Source organism: Eschrichtius robustus, chromosome 17 (genome assembly GCF_028021215.1).
Source record: "Eschrichtius robustus isolate mEscRob2 chromosome 17, mEscRob2.pri, whole genome shotgun sequence".
Classification (NCBI taxonomy): domain Eukaryota; kingdom Metazoa; phylum Chordata; class Mammalia; order Artiodactyla; family Eschrichtiidae; genus Eschrichtius; species Eschrichtius robustus.
Window position 1 is genome coordinate 7966951 of NC_090840.1, and position 19217 is coordinate 7986167.

The 19217-nt window shown below is 37.5% G+C and overlaps 1 protein-coding gene across 5 annotated transcripts in view; it reads left to right on the forward strand.

The window, feature by feature from the left end:
• RAB2A (RAB2A, member RAS oncogene family) overlaps positions 1–19217 on the forward strand; it is an 84497-nt gene that overhangs the window by 34355 nt on the left and 30925 nt on the right. For all 5 annotated transcript variants that reach the window (XM_068525389.1, XM_068525387.1, XM_068525388.1 and 2 more), the window contains 4 exons: positions 62–129; positions 9567–9649; positions 10080–10172; positions 14878–14989. In XM_068525389.1, coding sequence (XP_068381490.1) covers positions 62–129; positions 9567–9649; positions 10080–10172; positions 14878–14989 — 356 coding nt within the window. The remainder of the gene's footprint in view (positions 1–61; positions 130–9566; positions 9650–10079; positions 10173–14877; positions 14990–19217) is intronic.

Here is a 19217-nt window from a genome sequence, read left to right on the forward strand (position 1 = left end):
CCTTAAATGTGAAATATATTCCCACTAGTTTGTATAACAAAACATTTTCTGTTCTATTCAGGTGTAGAGTTCGGTGCTCGAATGATAACCATTGATGGGAAACAGATAAAACTTCAGATTTGGGATACAGTAAGTATAGCAAAAATACACTGGATGACCTCAATAAAGTTGTTTTATAAAATTACATTATACGTTTGTTCTGTTTTAATGTTATTTTATGCCTGTTATGGTTTGTCAGGCACCAACACCCCTGCAGCCATGATGGAAAACGTGGTACCAGAAAAGATTCATTTTTATTATGCAGTGTTTTCAAACAGCGGTACCCTAGGTGTCAGGTTTTGGTGAACATATTTGAGTGAATGCTCAGTCCTGGGGATCTAAACAGAAATGCTCTAGAAACTATGTTTTTAAGAAAAACAAGCAGTATGTCTAACATACACATAAGAAGTAAAATACGTGAATGTCAATACGATAGTCACTTGATCTGACAGTTTATTCATTTATTTTAAAAGTATGATTTAGTTCCAACCACTTGAAGCTACCTTGCTCCAGTTCCTGATTCTGTCATTTATATTCATTGAGTGCCTATTACATATCTTGTTATGTAGTGTTTTAATGGCAGTTTCTCATCTGAACCACAGAAAATGATTTGAGTGACTGTTTTCTTTGTTTTCCTGTATTATGCATAAAAGAGAAGTTACTTTATTATATACAATGGATGCTTTAAGGTAGAGGTTCCCAAACTTTTTTGTCTCAGAATCCCTTTATACCTTAAAAAATTAGCGAAGACCTCAAAGAGCCTTTGCTTCTGTGGCTTATAGCTATCAGTATTTACCATATTAGAAATTAGAACTGAGAAACTTATTAAATAGTTAATGATTAATTCATTGTAGAATAACCATAATAAACTCATTGTATGTTAGGATAAATGATGCAGTTTTTATGGGAATTAACTGTTTTTCCAAAACAAAAAAACTATATTTTTCCAGTGTGAAGAGTGCCATTCTGTTACCTTTTGAAAAATCTCTTTACTGTCTACTTCGTAGAAGACAGCTGGATTCTCATATCTGCCCCTGTATTGAGTCTTACGTGTTGTTTTGTTGAAGTATATGAAGAAAATACAACCTCACACAAATAGGTAGTTGGGAAGTGGAGGGTCTCATGGACCCTTAAGGACTCAGGGACACCCCAGGGTCAGGGATCACACTTTGAGTACCACTACCTTAGGGCAGTTAGGACTTAATTCTTCACAGAACCCCAGCTGAGAAAAACCAAAAGGTCTCCTACAAAGAGCATCTCTCTAAACTAGTAAATGAAATATAAAATATGGGGAATTTTATCATCATATACCCCGGTCTTTTTTTTTTTTTTTTTCTCCTAACCATGCAGTCTTAGTGTCTCACCTGTCACCTTTAATAGCCATTATTGAAGGAAGGCACCTTGAAGAATATTCAGTCTCACAGAGTGGATTCGCAAGAAGACCAAGCAAGTTTCTGAAGGCTGATCCTTCCCATGCATCACACAATCATCCTTGAAATGGAAAACCCCAAGTCTCTATCTTGCTCTGTCCCAGAGTTATACACTGGACTCTGTGTTTTTATGCTTTCTTGTTTCCTCTTTTTGCAGTAAAGATTTATGCTTTTACCATTTCTTAGTGTTTTCCCCTCCCAGCCAGTAGCACCTCATAACTTTCTGGATTTATATTCTTTGAGGCGATATGACTTCAAAACTGCATTTCCATGCAAGACAAAAGTAAAATATGCACAGTCCCTTCTTTCCTAAAGATTTAAAATTAATGATCTCTAACCAAAAGGAAGTATTTTCTACTTCTGTATTAAAAGTTTCACTTCTTTCTCAGAAGTGATTGTTTTAACATAAACCAACTTGCTTCCTTAGCTAATAAACTTGGGCAACACACATCCTGCAGTGTAGTGTGAACCAAACTACTTGCTATTCTTTAATAAATATGTTTTTCATACCTTGTACTTTGCATAAATACCTGCTTTGCTTGAAGTACTTTTTCCCCCTTTTCTGTTTAAGACTAGCTCAGATATCAATACTTGCGGAGCCTTTCTGACCCCCATGGGATAGCCGGTTGTCCCCATAAGATTTTATGCATATTTCTGTTACAGCTCTTACCCGTTGTTATCAGAGTTTTTTTGTTCCCATATTTACCCTCCTCAGAATAAGCATCATGAGGGAAAGAACCATCTATGTCTTATTCAACTTTGTGCCTTGTTTGTATTCTTAGTTTATACTGGTTGATGCAATGTTTGGTAAATTTTACTGAATGAATATGTGAAATATCTATCTCATTCTGTCTAAGCAACTTTAGGATCATTGGAAGTGCTGAAAAGATACCATCTCCTAAAATACATGGTTTCAAAAGGAAAGATTAATATAGTAATAAAAATTGTGTGATATTTTAGGCACAAACCACCTCATTGTAGTTCATTTTGTTTATTCAGTTGTTCTTCTATCCTTAAGGTATTCTCTTAAATAATCCCTCCCCTCTTTTCGAAACTTGAACAAATCATTCATTCCCCAGTTGTTTTCTAGATTAACTAGTCATGCCTTCTTTTGATAAGTGCCTTTTTTCCCCTTAGCTTATGAGTTAATTGTTTTACCTGCAGTGATCTTTCAAAAGAAATCTATAATAATTACTTATGCTGGACAGTATGAAAGGGAAATAGAACAAAAACAATCCTCTTGTTCACACTTCCTCTGAAGGGCAGGGGGTGGTCTTCTTTCTCCTTTTTCTAACACGGAGAGACTGGTGTCTTTGAAGACATCGTGACCCCCCCCCCCCAAAAGAATTCCAGGGCTTCCAAATGGAGGGTGCTAGGAACTATGGCCTGTTCCAGATTTTAAGGACTGTTCGAAAAACTCTGTTAACTTATGAAAGTTTCTTGAGTCTCTGCCCTACAGGTTTTCCTCTTATCATTGGTTTTCTTCTTTCATAGCTAACTTCCGAAACTGTTTAATAGATGTTATCTGACACACATTAAGGTTGCTCCCACACTTAGTTTATATCTGGTGAAACACAGTTTCCCATGTCGTTAATGTTTTGTAGTGTGTCTATACATTTGTATACCAAGCTGTGTTTTTAGTAGCAAGGGTCATGGCTGTTCCTGGCCCAGGATATTTACAAAACCATCCCAGAGTCCTTCTGGGAAAAATTTGCCAAATGTTATGGTTTGTTTCATCAGCCTTAAGAAACTGAATTTTTGTTCCCAATGACTGAGTCTCAGTATCTTAGGATGTTTGTCATCCATTTATATGGATGTATATATGTTTATATATATCTGTTTCCATTCATAATAAAAATAAATATAAGGGGCTTTCCTTGCAAAATTTCCACATCCAGCATCTTTGCGTTCTTTCAAAAATAGTAAGTACAGCTGCCAACAGATACTCCTTGAAGGCCTTGCCAGAAGCAGTGATAATAGTTATCAGTGTATCCTTTAAAGCACTTTCTGCTGCCCCTGTTGTAACCTTTTTTCTTTTACGGGAAGTCAAATGTTTGATATTCCTGGTATCTGTCAAGGTAAGTCAAAGGAGAAACATGCCTTGTACCCAATTCCATTCTCACTCTCAGACCCTCATCCAGTCTTTACCCACCTTTTTCTATTCTTGCTTGTCTTTTGCTTTTTGTTACTTTTTCAGTTGCCTTCCCAGCATATCCAAATTTTATTCTCCCCCCGGAATTTGTAGTATGGATGTTTTAAGTCCATGTGTCTGTTCAGCTTCCCTGAAAATATTCTTACATTAGACTGACAAATATTTTTCCCATCAAATAAAAGTTAGTAAAACTATGTAAAAAATCACGTGAAACCTATATGCTAAAAGTACCTTTTCCAGCAAATCAGAGGCATTTTTTGGTCCTTTGTAAAATGTGTCAGTTCATGTCCAACTTCTTACCCCAAAAATGAGAATTTCTGTTGTCTCAATGGAGCAGTGAGGATGGATGACCAGAATTCAGGGGGGCTAGAGAAGGAGCCTGGAGCCAAGCCTGGGAAGCAGCCCTGCCTCTGCCACTCCTCTTGCTCCCATCCCCCCAGCCCCAGGAGTTGAGAGGCCTTTGGAGGTCCAGCTGTTTCACCTCCTTTGGCAGCTGTTTATCAGCATTTTCTTGAACAACCACAGGGACAGGAAACTATCTTAGACATGTCATTCTACATTAATGTTTACCTCCCACCTGTGGTCTCCAGTTTCTCTTATATGGCAGTGTTAGAAGAATCTGAAGTCAGCAATTGCATCCTGAGTCTTTTTTCAAAGTAACTATTCTTAAATTTGTTAAAGCATTCAACATCTCTTGTTTCCTAGATATTCACAACCTTTATTTCTCTTCCCAGAATCTACTTTAATTTCTGTATGAAACTCCTTTAAAAGACCTAGAATTAAATAGTCCCAGTTGACTTTTTCTCCATCCTTGCTGTGGTCACTGAGGCAGCCTAAAAATTACTGTGATTCTTAACTGATTCTAATCTTGCTGTCGTCCCAACCAGAAGTCTTGCTCTTGTGTGTAGATTTCAAAATCTTTTTCCTCGATGATAGCAGTTCCTTGATCACAGGTCTAGATTTTTAAGTTGAGTCTGTTTAGTAAAGTACCTGAGATTCCATGCTTGAGCACTGGATAACTTATTTGGCTACTTAGAAATCCTTTTTTCTTTTTGGCTCTTGGCTGTGTTCTGTGTAGCTGGAGTTGTTAGATAAATGACTAACAGTGCAAGTAAGAGGTATTACTGTAATATTGATTCTCACAAATCTTAATTTTCTAACTTTATTGGCTGTTTGGGATCAATCAAGATAACATATTTGAGGGCTTCCCTGGTGGCGCAGTGGTTGAGAATCTGCCTGCCAATGCAGGGGACACGGGTTCGAGCCCTGGTCTGGGAAGATCCCACGTGCCGCGGAGCGACTGGGCCCGTGAGCCACAACTACTGAGCCTGTGCGTCTGGAGCCTGTGCTCCGCAACAAGAGAGGCCGCGATAGTGAGAGGCCCGCGCACCGCGATGAAGAATGGCCCCCACTTGCCGCAACTGGAGAAAGCCTTCGCACAGAAACGAAGACCCAACACAGCCATAAATAAAAAAAAAAAAAAAAAAGATAACATATTTGAGCGTCCACTCTAAATATACGTCAGTGTTTTGAGTTAGGCTATCCCTCAAGGAGAACTAAGGAGGAGAAAAGATAAGCATTTGAGCAGTGTGTTCATTTTATCTAATCAATAGTATTGGAACCAAATGATCACATGAAATTGCTTTTGGATTTGTGAGGAGAAAAGGATAAGTATAGGCTGTGGTAGGCAAGCTTCCTAGCTTTGTGAGAAGATTAGGGGGCTTGAACTGGTCCTCAAAGGGAATAGAAATTGGGTAAGTAGATAGAGGAGAAAGATTTTCAGGCAAAGAGTTAAACAGAGGCACAAAAGCAGGAATATTCAGAATATGGGCAGAATACCAGTAGAAAAAAAAAATGGCTGTATGAACAAGACTTTTATGGAATAGTAATATAAAATTCTAGAGAAACAAATAGAGATCAGATTCCCAAGAGCTTAGGACTTACATTCAGGGTAGAGATTTTTTTAACAGTAGCTTGATGTGTGTGAAGTTGTATATTATAGATATAACAGAAGAGGAGGAGGAGTTAAGTTGCCAGACTGGTTACTACAAAAATTGTTTCAACAGAAAGACTTAGGCACATGGAGAAGCCAATTTGGGGGAATCTTTATCTGGCAATTGGAGGTCAATTTTAAAGGTATTGGGGCGAAGAATCAAGTTTATTTAATTTAACAATCCTCACATGGAAAGTGGAAGACTACAGGCTTCTTTTTCACACGTGTTCTGTGCTCTAATTTTAGTAGTAAGCGTCCTCAGAATGAGCATGCCTGTTACCTCCCGAGGCGGACTTTTCTGTACTGCTTTTTTGCATATCTGGTATCTTGCTGATTTTTTTTTTCCCCAGAAATCACAGAGCTGTATTGTGAGTTGGCAGCTCACGGTCTACTCTGGCCGTCCCAACCAGGTCTTTCTGGTGCTGTGCACTTAGTTCCTGTCTCATGAAATGCATTTTCCTTTATACCCTTAGCTGCTGTTAAGAGTCCCTTTCTTTTTGTTTTTTGTTTTTTTAAAAAACAAATCCTGGGCACAAATTTTATTTTATTTATTTATTTATTATAAATTTATTTATTTAGTTTTGGCTGCGATGGGTCTTCGTTGCTGCGCACGGGCTTCAGTAGTTGTGGCACGTGGGCTCAGTAGTTGTGGCTCCCGGGCTCTAGAGCACAGGCTCAGCTGTTGTGGCGCACGGGCTTAGTGTGGCTCCGCGGCACGTGGGATCTTCCCGGACCAGGGCTCGAACCCGTGTCCCCTGCATTGGCAGGTGGATTCTTAACCACTGTGCCACCAGGGAAGTCCCAGGAGTCCCTTTCTTTTGATACAAAGAATTCTGTATCCTGTTCAGTTCCAAGCTTCTAAAATTTCTTGAAGCCAGCATCTTACAGTGGAGAGGATCAAAAATATCTATATGCCCTAAGTTGACGTTCTTTTTCATTTAAAACAATATCAGTCGATCACAGTTTGAATAGGTTTATATTAAAGTGCTTCTTAAAAACTAGATTACTTTGCCTTAATGTGATCAAGATAACCATTGGGCTAGCTTTCTGCAGTTAGTTGTTTAACGGTTTGTTTATAGCTGGAGAAGCCGTAATAAAACACGTTATCGGGGCTTCCCTGGTGGCGCAGCGGTTGAGAATCTGCTTGCCAATGCAGGGGACACGGGTTCGAGCCCTGGTCTAGGAAGATCCCACATGCCGCGGAGTGACTAGGCCCGTGAGCCACAACTACTGAGCCTCCGCGTCTGGAGCTTGTGCTCCGCAACAAGAGAGGCCGTGACAGTGAGAGACCCGCGCACCGTGATGAAGAGTGGCCCCCACTTGCCGCAACAAGAGAAAGCCCTCGCACAGAAATGAAGACCCAACACAGCCAAAAATAAATTAAAAAAAAACACATTATCGGGCAAGACTTATGTTAAGGCTACCAGCACCACTGACAGAGACTAGGCCAGAGTGGGGGGTGTTGTCCCGACAAGCCAGGTCTTCAGATTTTGGAAACTGTTCTGAACACTGATCTTCGCTTATTACACAGTGATCCTAGATTTCAAGGTGCACAGTTACCTTCACAGCCCTCACTTGGAATGTTTCATTTTTTATTTGCTGGAGTTTTTGATTTTGTAATGATGGGCGAAATCCATCCAGATTCAGTGGATTCAGTATAAAGTGATGCATTATATACATTATTTCCATATTGCAACATGTTTGTTCTTTATAAAACAGTTCAGGAGGAATGGGAATGGTATATAGATATGTGCTCTTCCTAAACTTTTTCCCTTTTACTATTTCTTATCTAGACTGGAAACACTGCAGTTTTAGATCTTATCATTCTCTATAAGATCTGTAGCAGTGTACAGTTAACCCTTGAACAACATGGGTTAGGGTTGCCCACTCCCACACAGTCTAAAATCTGGGTCTGATTTATAGTCGGTCCTTCCTATCTGTGGTTCTTCCTATCCGCAGTTCTTCCATGTCCGTGGATTCAACCAGCCTCAGGTTGTGTAGTACTGTATTGTTTGCCATGGAAAAAAAACTCCACATGTAAGTGGACCCACACAGTTCAAAATGGTGTTGTTCAAGGGTCAACTGTATTCATTTTAACTCCTCCCACGGAAGGTCCCACCAAGGTTGATTTAAAGAACTTTTACCTTTGCTCATTGTTTAGGCTTGGGAGATACAAAAGCCTAAGCTTGATTTTCATTTTGAACTAATATTTATCTTTTTTTGTATTGTTTACCACATGATCCTTCCTTGGTATATATAATCCACACCGTTCTAGCCCTTAATTTTCCCATGCTAAGCAGTTAAAGAAGAAATTCCCATAATGCTTCAGTTTTGAACTTGGATTTGAAAGGATTTTTTGGGAAAGATGTATCTCAATAAATTATATAAAAATAACTGTAATTAATTTCATGCTTCCAACTAGTATCATCTAGTGTTTTAACCTCAAACTCTGTGAAACGAGTTGCCATTTTTACAACCCTTTTATGTGATGGCTTTCTCAGTATCTAATTTATCATAAGACATTATTCTAAGTGCCAGAAATGCTTTCGGGTTACCGAAAGAAGGTCTAACCTTTAGTTTCCACTTGGGAGAAGTTATTTTTACTGAACTTAGTATGTTAGGACTTGCTGATGTCCACTCATTTAGGTGGGATGGAGTAATGACCATTTTGTGCATTTGACTGAGACATTAGAATTCATTCTTGCACTCAGCAGGCTTTCTCTGCATGCCTGATGTGTGCCAGACCCAGTGCTAGGTGCCAGACCCAGTGCTAGGTGCCAGACCCAGTGCTAGGTGCCAGACCCAGTGCTAGGCACCGGGGCTGGGGGACAGGGGTGTAGTGGGACGGCAACAAGAATTACAGCATTGAGTATCAGTGTTAGCACAGGGCAGAACCTGACTGTCCATGTGCATTCTGAGGGTGGCAAGGGCTTAATATTTACACTTGGAGATCAGAACTCAGAATATGGAAACATGAGTATTTTTCAAGGACTTAGTAGATTTTGAATACAAAAATTGTGGAAACTGGCTTTGTTTACTTAATTTACATGCTTATTTTTTCTCAGAGGTAGAAATTAAGTGATTAAAAATAAAAAAGTGTTTTTGATAAGAACTGTCTCAATTTTAAACTCAGAGGCAAAAGGCATATCCCACACCAGCCTTTCTTAAAAAGCAGAACATTAGTGCCACTGGTAGAAGGGAAAGTAACTAATTTTGCATAATCTCTGAAGTCTGTTTTCACAAGTGGATATAAAGATGACTTTTTGTCCTGTTGCCTTTTGACAAGCATTTTATATCAAGTAACAGAGAAAATTGATTAAGTGTAGAGAAAAAAAATTCATAAATTCAGAACCATTTTCTGTTTTTCATAATAAAATGATTGCTCAAAGAATTCCATCTGATGACTGTTGAAAGCTCACTGCAGTTTATGATATAACTGATAAAATCTGCATCCTTGGCCTTCCAACAACCTTTACACCAGCAGATGGTGGGCGTAAAGATGTCATTCATCATTTATTTACAATGGACTTTATTTATTCTAGTGTCAACAGCTGCCCCAGGGAGTGGGTTATTGAATTCAAATGTGAGGCTCTGGGTTATTTGCTTCCTTTCAAATTTGTCTTCAGAGCTTAGTTGCTAGGAGTCCATTCTGTGCTCTAATAATGATTCATGTATTGTGAAGCCATTCAGTAAATTGGGTTGTCAGGGATTGCCAAAAAAGGTTTAGAGGTCTTGTTTTGGGGGGTGGGGGGTTGTGGATTGCATGTTCGTCTGGTTGACTTGAGCAGTAGTGGTATTATGTGACTTTTTGCTAAGACTGGTGAAGTTAGGATTTCTTCTTTTCCTTTATGTACACATTCGCTACCTGTCCATACTCTACATATGAATAATAAGAAAATGTAGAGGACAGTTTGTTAAAGGAAACTATCAACCTTTTCTTCTCTCCTCACAGGCAGGGCAAGAGTCCTTTCGTTCCATCACAAGGTCATATTACAGAGGTGCAGCAGGGGCTTTACTAGTGTATGATATTACAAGGTGAGAACGTGTAAAGTTTTTGGTTCAGTAGTCAGTGCAGAGAATTTTTCTAAATGAATATGATTATCAGTAATGAAAGTATAGCTTTGCCTTTATGTCCTGGCTATCTGCCTTTAAAACTTATGTATCTTGAATTAACTTTAAATTTACTACAGAAATCTGTAACTAAGTTATTCTCTTATATGAATAAGCACCCCAAGTTGATCAATTTAATGATATTTATACATTGGAATTTCCTAAAGTGAGGTTACATTTAATTCCTAAACTGAACTATAGTCAGTGAGCTCTGACTCCAGATACTGTACTTAAAATCTGTTTCCTACTTGGACATGGCTAAAAATAATTATCTTTAATGGAGTGTATACTGTTCTTTGTACACCACTAGGGGAAATACTTTGAAAACAGTAATCAAATTATCATTTATGTTTAGAAGAGACACATTCAACCACTTGACAACCTGGTTAGAAGATGCCCGCCAGCATTCCAATTCCAACATGGTCATTATGCTTATTGGAAATAAAAGGTAAAAAGACTCTTTTAAAGCTTTTTTACATATTTAGAAGACTGGATAGCTGTTATATGGTAACTGTTCATGTGGTAACTGTTAAAGTGCCTGTCTTGTACATTGTCCAAAATGTTAAGTTATTGATTTCTTAAATTATAAAAATTTTAAGATACTAAGATGTTTCTTTTGTTTTTTAAAATGCAGATAATAAGCTTTATTGGAAATTATTATTTGAAATAGTTTTTATTGGAAGCTATACTTTAAAGAATACTCTTAAGTAGGTTTATCTGATTAGTAATTTAAAATAAAACCCACTGATAATGTTTGGTGGTTAGGTCACTGTTCAGTATTACCAAAAATACTTGGCAGGGGCTTCCCTGGTGGCGCAGTGGTTGAGAGTCTGCCTGCCAATGCAGGGGACGCGGGTTCGAGCCCTGGTCTGGGGGGATCCCACATGCCACGGAGCAACTGGGCCCGTGAGCCACAATTGCTGAGCCTGCGCGTCTGGAGCCTGTGCTCCGCAACAAGAGAGGCCGCGATGGTGAGAGGCCCGCGCACCGCGATGAAGAGTGGTCCCCACTTGCCGCAACTGGAGAAAGCCCTCGCACGGAAACGAAGACTCAAGACAGTCATTCATAAATAAATAAATAAATAAACAAACAAACAAATAAATACATACATACATACGTACGTACATACATACATACATACATACTTGGCAGTATAAATAAGGATCTGTGCAGAACTCAGAAAAATATTTTTTTCCCTTCTTCATGACTTAATGTGTATTATATGACTTAATATAATACATAGATTAATCAGGTGTATTTCTACTTAAAAGGCCTGAAACACTTTTAATATTGTTTAGTAGATATCACGTTAGTACTTTTAAACTTACCTCTAAGACTTACATATTAGTGTCATGCTAATGTTGTTTTTTCAATCTTATTTTACTTTATATATCTAGGGATCATTATTTGCAGTGAATGTCCTTGTGCTCTACATTTAAAATGATAGTACATGGGAAAACAGTTTCTTGACCATAGTTTCTATAAACTTTCAAGAGTGTAGGAAAGTTTTCACTAGTTTAGTAGAAAATTATAGTGGTAACCATTAAAACTAGTATTTTTAAATTTGTTTATTTATTTATTTATTTATTTATGGCTGCATTGGGTCTTCATTGCTGCATGACGGCTTTCTCTAGTTGCGGCAGGCAGGGGCTACTCTTTGTTGCGGTGTGCAGGCTTCTCATTGCCGTGGCTTCTCTTGTTGCAGAGCACGGGCTCTAGGCATGAGGGCTTCAGTAGTTGTGGCACAAGTGCTCAGTAGTTGTGGCTTGCAGGCTCTAGAGTGCAGGCTCAGTAGTTGTGGCTCACGGGCTGAGTTGCTCCATGGCATGTGGGATCTTCCCAGACCAGGGCTCAAACCCGTGTCCGTCCCCTGCACTGGCAGGTGGATTCTTAACCACTACGCCACCAGGAAAGTCTTGTCAATTAATTTTTTTGACAAAGATGCCAAGGTTCAGTGGGGGAAGGGGTAATGTTTTCATCAAATGGTGCTGGAACAATTGAATAGTCATGTGCAAAAAAATTTACCTTGACCCTTACCTCACACCATATACAAAAATTAACTGGAAATAGATTACAGACCTAAATATAAGAGTTAAAAGTATAAAAAATATTCTAGAAGAAAGCATATAAAATCTTAGGGATTCTGGTTTTGTCAAACATCACTTAAATAGGAAAGATTAACTTACCAAGTATTGGCAAGGATCCAGAGGAACTGAAACTCTTGCACTGCTGGTGGAAATGTAAAATGATACAACCGTTTTGCAAAACAATTTGGTGGTTTCTTTAGAAAATAAACGTACATTTGCCATACCACCTAGCCACTTCACTCCTAGGTATTTACCCAAGAAAAACATGCTTTACACAAAAAATTATACACAGGCTCTCATAGTGGCTTTATTTGCAATAGCGCCAAACTGGAAACAACCCAAAATTCAATTGACAGGTGAATGGATAAATTGTGATACAGCCGTACAATGGAATACACTCAGCGATAAAGAGGAATGAGCTATTGATATATGCAGCAAAGTGGATGAATCTCAAAATAATTATGCTGAGTGCAAAAAAAAAAAAAAAACAGACAAAAAGAAAACATACTATATGATTCCATTAATATAAAACCCCACAAAATACAGACTATTCTCTAGTAGCAGAAAGCAGATCATTAGTTGACTAGGGTACAGGGGAAGGAAAGGATGGATTATAGTGGGGAATGAGGAAACTTTTGGGAGACTGATGGCTTCACCAGGTATACATACGTGAAATTCATCAAATTTTATATTAAATGTGCAGTTTTTTATGTCAATTATATTGCAGTAAAACTGTAAAAAAAAAGTAATATAACAAATATTATACTGCATAGATTAGATTTTTTAAAGTGTTATTTTAATTGAGGTTTGCTGTTAAGCGAACATACAGTTGTCCTTCCACATCCATGGGGGATTGGATTCCCCACAGATATCAAAATCCTTTTAAGAATAAGGCTATTGGAGGGAAGCTTTAGTCTTTGTAATATGGAAGTATTCATACTACCATTCAATGATGATGTGTGAAATAATGAGAAGAATATTTGAAGAATAAAGAGAATTTTCATAGTTTTGTCTTACCGGTGTTTTCCTTGTGTCTGAAACAAGGTGGCTGGCACCTTACTGGTGGCTTAAATTTGGTTGCTGCCCATAGTTCAGTTGTGAAAAGAAAGAGCAAAGTATAGTATGTACAAAAGATGTTTCTAATGATTGTAGATGGGTAGCTCTTATCATTAGGATACAGTAGGTGTGGAAAGACATTTTAAGGAAGAAACTAGGAGAAGGGAAAAAAGAATGTATGACATGCAAAGAGTGAATGGAAACGAACAGAGATAAATGAGGGGATTATTATTAGATGAGGTGAATTGGGGTAGACATGGAAACAGGGAATAAACAATTTCTGAGTTAGGTGAATTAAGCGGTAGGGAGCCAGTGGAGGGGTTTGAGAAAGACAGTGACCTAGTCAGAATGACAGATATGACATGGATTTTTCCTAACTGTGGCATTTGAAATTGGTTATACAAGAAATAGGACGCAGAGGCTGCAAGGATGAAAGTTTTTAATAGTCAAGGAATTAGAATACCCTAAACAAAAAAGCATAAATTAAGAGAATGGTTTAGGAAAGAAAGATATTTAAGTAGTAAAAGCAATTTAAATGGGATTAATGGAGTGAAAAGTCAAAGACAACAATATGATTTTACACCTGGAAAACTGAGGAAACAAAGAGTGATAAAACAAATACAGAATACTGAAGTGCCGCTTTCTTTTTTTCAAACAATCCCTTAAATGTACACATCCTTAACCCTCTTTGTTAATATAACATTTGCAAATGCGGGCATCATCAGCGATACTGGTAGGGGAAAACTGGGAATAACTTTAAATATCTCCAAGTAAGGGATTGTTTAAATAAAATGTGGCATATGCATCAAGTGGGATAAAGGGCAGTTAAGGGAAAGTATTTTCTTGAAGATGTTGTGTACCTCAAAGCTAATTTTCCCTTAAGAATGATTGTCAGATAAGGGGACTGAATTTCAGGAGCACGGTACCATGTCACGGTTGCTAGTGTCCCTCCCCCCTCCCCCATTTTTTACGCCTGCTAGAATATAAGCTCCACCTGGGGGCAGGGGGTTGGTACTATGTCTGTTTTGTTGAGTGGTCTGTCCCCAGATCCAGGATAGGGCTTGGCACACAGGAGGCCCCCAGATTATAGTTGGATAAATTATCCTCGTCCAGTCATGCTATAATATTTGCAAACTCTGTTTGCCTGCTTTTTATGTTCTCGTTTTACCACTAGTATTTGATAGCACAGTCAACTTGGAACTATTGATTTTATTTCTCAACAGAAAAGAAATCTGATACAAATCTGTCAAAATAATATGTGTCAAGGCTAGATGGAAGTACATGGATATTATATTCTTCTCCATCCTGTTCTGGGCACATAAATTTGTAATAGTAAAGTTTAAATTTTTTTACAATAAAACACACTTGAAGAGGAGACTTCTACTTTTTACCCCTACCTTAACTAATACAATTTCAGTATGATAAAAATGAATACCATACTTTTGTCCAAAATTTCTAGCTTAGACTTTTGTTTCTCTCTCTCTTCTAACATTAACAGTTCTATTGGGAATTAACTGGGATTAAAAATTAATTAATGTTTCTATACTGCTTTGAATTTTATTAAGCAATTTCCTGTAGTTTCTGAAAATTGTGTGACTAATTTTTATCACATTCATAGAAACTCAGTCAGTCTGGCTGAAGGATGAGGGGACTAGTGTAATTTTGCTCTCTCAAATTCTTATGTTGAGTAAGATGGTTCCCTTCTTTGGGAACCCACTGTAACTCAAAGGTAGGGTTTGGGCTAGATGTTCCCTTTGGGTTTCTCTAGTTTTAGCATTCTAGGGCTCTAACTTAGAATCTTTCTTTAGTTGGATTGTTAGTTCTTTGAAGCTAAGCGGTGTGCCCTTTTTGACTCTCATAATACACTGAATAATGAAGTTGATTATTATGTGTCGAAAATTAATTGAAAGAATGGTCAGTACAACTTTGAATCTTATCGTACAGTTTCCACAGATGTCTCTAATTGTACTATGTTGGTTGATAACTTGGCCCTTTCTTTCCCATGTTTAGTGATTTAGAATCTAGAAGAGAAGTAAAAAAAGAAGAAGGTGAAGCTTTTGCACGAGAACATGGACTTATCTTCATGGAAACTTCGGCTAAGACTGCTTCTAATGTAGAAGAGGTAAGTAAGAGGCCTTTTTAAATGTTTTATCTTCTTAATAGAAACTTTTTATATACCTTAATATTCATTTGTTGATTATCCCCTGTAAGCTTTTTAGTCACAGATAGTCCTTGAAGGTTGTAAAATAGAAAATTTCTTTCCTTTGAAATGCCTTGAAATGTTCATCTTATATCAGGCTCTTCAGTTATATTCTGAGCCTTCACTTGAAGCCAGAATGCTTTCACAGATCTTTGTATATACTTTCCTTAAAATCTTTTTTATGTTTCTTGAGAGTGGAAAAAAAAGAACACTAAAGAAATTTGGAAATGTTTCAAGACACTAAACATTTGTAGCTATTTGTATCCACTTCTGCTTAAATAGGGAAAGTATTATATTATTGCAATGTAACATTATACAAAGCATGGGAATTCTGCCATAATTAATAAATAAAATTTATAGTATCAGTTATTTCCATTGATCAACCTGAACCATGGCAGTTTTGTGAACACACCATGTTCTTCTGTGCTTTGTGTATGTGGATATTGTATTTATTTATTATACATACAGGAGTAGACAGTTAATCCTCTCTTAGGTAAATGTATTACTACACTCTATTTCATAAAAAGCAGAAATGAGAATAAGAAAATATGCAGTTTGCCCAGAGTAGTGCTGGAGCTTCCACCTTCTGGGTAAGAATCTTAAGAGCAGCAGCAGAAGGGGATTCTAGAAGACAAATGATTGGAGAAACGCTTGTCCTAAGGATAGCAGAGGATGGGTTCCTAGGCCACAACTAGCACTGTGCCTTCAACATAGTGAACAGTGAGTAAATACTTATTAGGAATAATACTTGGAGCATGTCTGATTAACCGTTGAACCCAAAAATTGACTACAGTAGTTCAACAGCATTGGTATTTTCACTGAAGAATTCTTAGGTAAGGTATTATACTCACCTATACTTGATGAGGTGCTCTGTGACTGTCCGTAATACTCTTCTTACAGGCTCCAACTAATGCTTTACCTGTGTTGCAAATTAATTACATCTTGATAACATCCAAGAATAATGTTTTACTTCACACAGCAAACCCAGAGAGAAATCCATTCTGTCCTCTTGTTTGACTTAAAATAGACACAGAAAGCTGCCTGTTTCCGTGAAGCACTCCTTTATTAGAGGTGTTGGATTTGAAACTGTAAGGGCCAACGTGTTATGGGGGTTTCAAGACATCTGAAACATATCCTTACTGATAATTAACAATGGATTTTCTTGTTGATTTTGAGAACCTTAAAGCCAGAATTGTCTGTATTTTATGAAAGAACCATACTGTGAAGTTAGATGACAAGGCAACCTCTACTGGAAAGTAATTCTAAATTTCTAGTTTTGACTCTAATGCCTTTGTGTTCATTTTTCTTATTTTTAACAAGTAACAGTAGGTGTTTATGTGTAAGTAGCAAATTACTATTGTCAGTTTGGCTGAACATTTAAATAAAATATATTTCATTAATGTTTTGGCAGCATTTATTACAAAAATTCTGTATCCTTGGTTAATAATAAAAATAATTGTTTAAATTTGATCAGGCAGGAATTTCCCATACTCATGAGAGAACAGTACTTTACTTAATCATGTAAATTAATTTGCCTCTCAGAAGCCAAGGATATTAAGAAATAATCTTTTTTTTTTTAACTTTATTTATTTTTGGCTGCGTTGGGTCTTCGTTGCTGCGCACGTGCTTTCTCTAGTTGTGGCGAGTAGGGGCTACTCTTTGTTGTGGTGCGCGGGCTTCTCATTGCGGTGGCTTCTCTTGTTGCGGAGCACGGGCTGTAGGCGCACAGGCTTTAGTAGTTGTGGCACGTGGGCTCAGTAGTTGTGCCTCGCGGGTTCTAGAGCACAGGCTCAGTAGTTGTGGCTCACGAGCTTAGTTGCTCCACGGCATGTGGGATCTTCCCGGACCAGGGCTCAAACCCGTGTCCCCTGCTTTGGCAGGCGGATTCTTAACCACTGCGCCACCAGGGAAGTCCAGACAGAAAGCTTTTAGAGAAAATATTCTACTACAGCTAAACATCACAAAAGAAATTATGGTACTACTTCCACCATCAGCTGGCTATAATGAGGTTTTTCCATGCTCCTCATTTCCCTGTAGGAGTTGTGTCAGAGGAAGCCAGCTAAAGCACAGGTTTAAATAAGATCCCGAGTCTCATAACACAATACCCAAAATGCCCAAGTTCCAGTAGAAACTCACCATACCTAGAAGTAGGAAGACCTCAAACTGAATGAAAAAAAAAGAAAAATCAATAGATGCCAACAGCAAGATGACAGAGATGTTAGAATTATCTGACAAAGATTTTTTAGGCAACCATCATAAAAATGCCTCAACAAACAATTTTAGGGACATGCTTGAAACAAATGAAAAGTAGTCTCAGCAAAATAACTACAAGATAAAAATTTGAACAAGATAGAAATTTTAGAACTGAAAAATATAACAACAAATGTAAAACTCAGTGGATGGAATCAACAACAGAATGATGGGGACAGAGGAGAGAAATAGGGAACCAGACGGTAGAACAATAGAAACTACTCAGTTTAAACTACAGAGAGAAAATAGAGTAGAAAAAAAATGAACAGTGCCTCAAGAGTTTGTGGGGCTATAACAAAAGCTCTGACGTTGTATTATCAGACTCCTAGAAGGAGAGAAGAAAGAAGATGGCTCTGAAAAAGTACTCAAAGGAGTAATGACTGAAAACTTCCCAAATGTGACAGAAGATATAAACCTACAGATTCAAGAAGCTGAGCCAGCTCCAAACAGGATAAACCTTAAAAATCCACAACTTCTGTCCATAGTCAAATCTCTGAAAGCTAAACACAAAGAAAAAATCTTGAAAGCAGGGACAAACAGTTCCTTACCAACTGGAATGACAGCAGAATTCTGTCAGAAACCATGGAGGCCGGAAGGAAATAGCACATTTTTCAAAAGCTGAAAAAAGAACTTTCAGTCCACAACACTAGAACCAACAAAAGTATCTCAGGAGTGAAGGGAAATCAAGACATTCTCAGATGAAAGAAAAGCAAGAATTTATCAGTAGCAGATCCACCATAAAAGAATGGCTAAAGAAATTATCTAACAAATGAAATGATAAAAGAAAGAATCTTTTAAGAGGGAATACCAGTAACCAGAAGTATGAATAATCACAGTAGACTTTTTCTTAAAACTTTTAAGTCTTGTAAATTACATTTGACAATTGAAGCAAAACTCTAATGTCTAATGTGGTTCTCAGTGTACATACAGGAAATAAAACCACGCTGGAGAAAGGGACATCAAGGGAAGTACGGTTTTTATACTTCACCTGACTTGGTAAAATGACAACACTAGCAGACTGTATAAGTTTTTATTTATTTATTTATGTATGTATGTATGTATAATGCAATACTCAGAGCAACTACTAAAAAATATACAAAGAGACACACTAAAAAACAATAGATAAATCAATGTGGAATGCTAAAAAATGTTCAGTTAACCCTCAGAAAGGCAGGAAAAAGAAAAAAAATAGCAAACAAAAATAAAGTGGCATACTTAAACCCTCACATAGCAATAATTACCTGGAATATAAATGACTTAAATACACCAATCAAAAGACAGAGCTTGGCAGAGAGGATTAAAAAATATGACCCATCTATATGGTGTCTACAGGAAACTGACTTCAAATATAATGCTACAGGCAGTTTGAAAATAAAATGATGGGAAAATACATATGACACAAACACTAATCAAAAGAAAGCAGGAGTGGCTCTCTTAATACCAGATAAAGTAGACAGAGTGGGACATTATATAATAATAAAAGAAGAGTCCACCAGGGAGATAATAGCAATCCTAAACTTATGTGCACCAAACTACAGAGCTGCAAGATGTATGAAGCAAAAACCAGTAGAACCAATGGAATTAAACTAGAAATCAATCATCGTCTCCACCTGTAATTATAGATTTGCTTCTCCTCTCAGTTCTGTTGGTTCTGATTATCAATAACAGGTAACTGGGAAATTCTTCAGAGACTTGGAAACTAAACAGTACACTTCTAAATAATGTATGTGTCAAAGGGGAAGTCTCAAAGGAAATTTTAAAAATACACTGAACTGAATGAAAAGTAAAATACAACATACCAGAATTTGTGGGAAACACGTAATGCAGTGCAGAGAGGGAAATGTATAGCATTAACCACATTCGTTAGAAAAGGGAAAAGTCTCTGATCAAGAATCTTAGC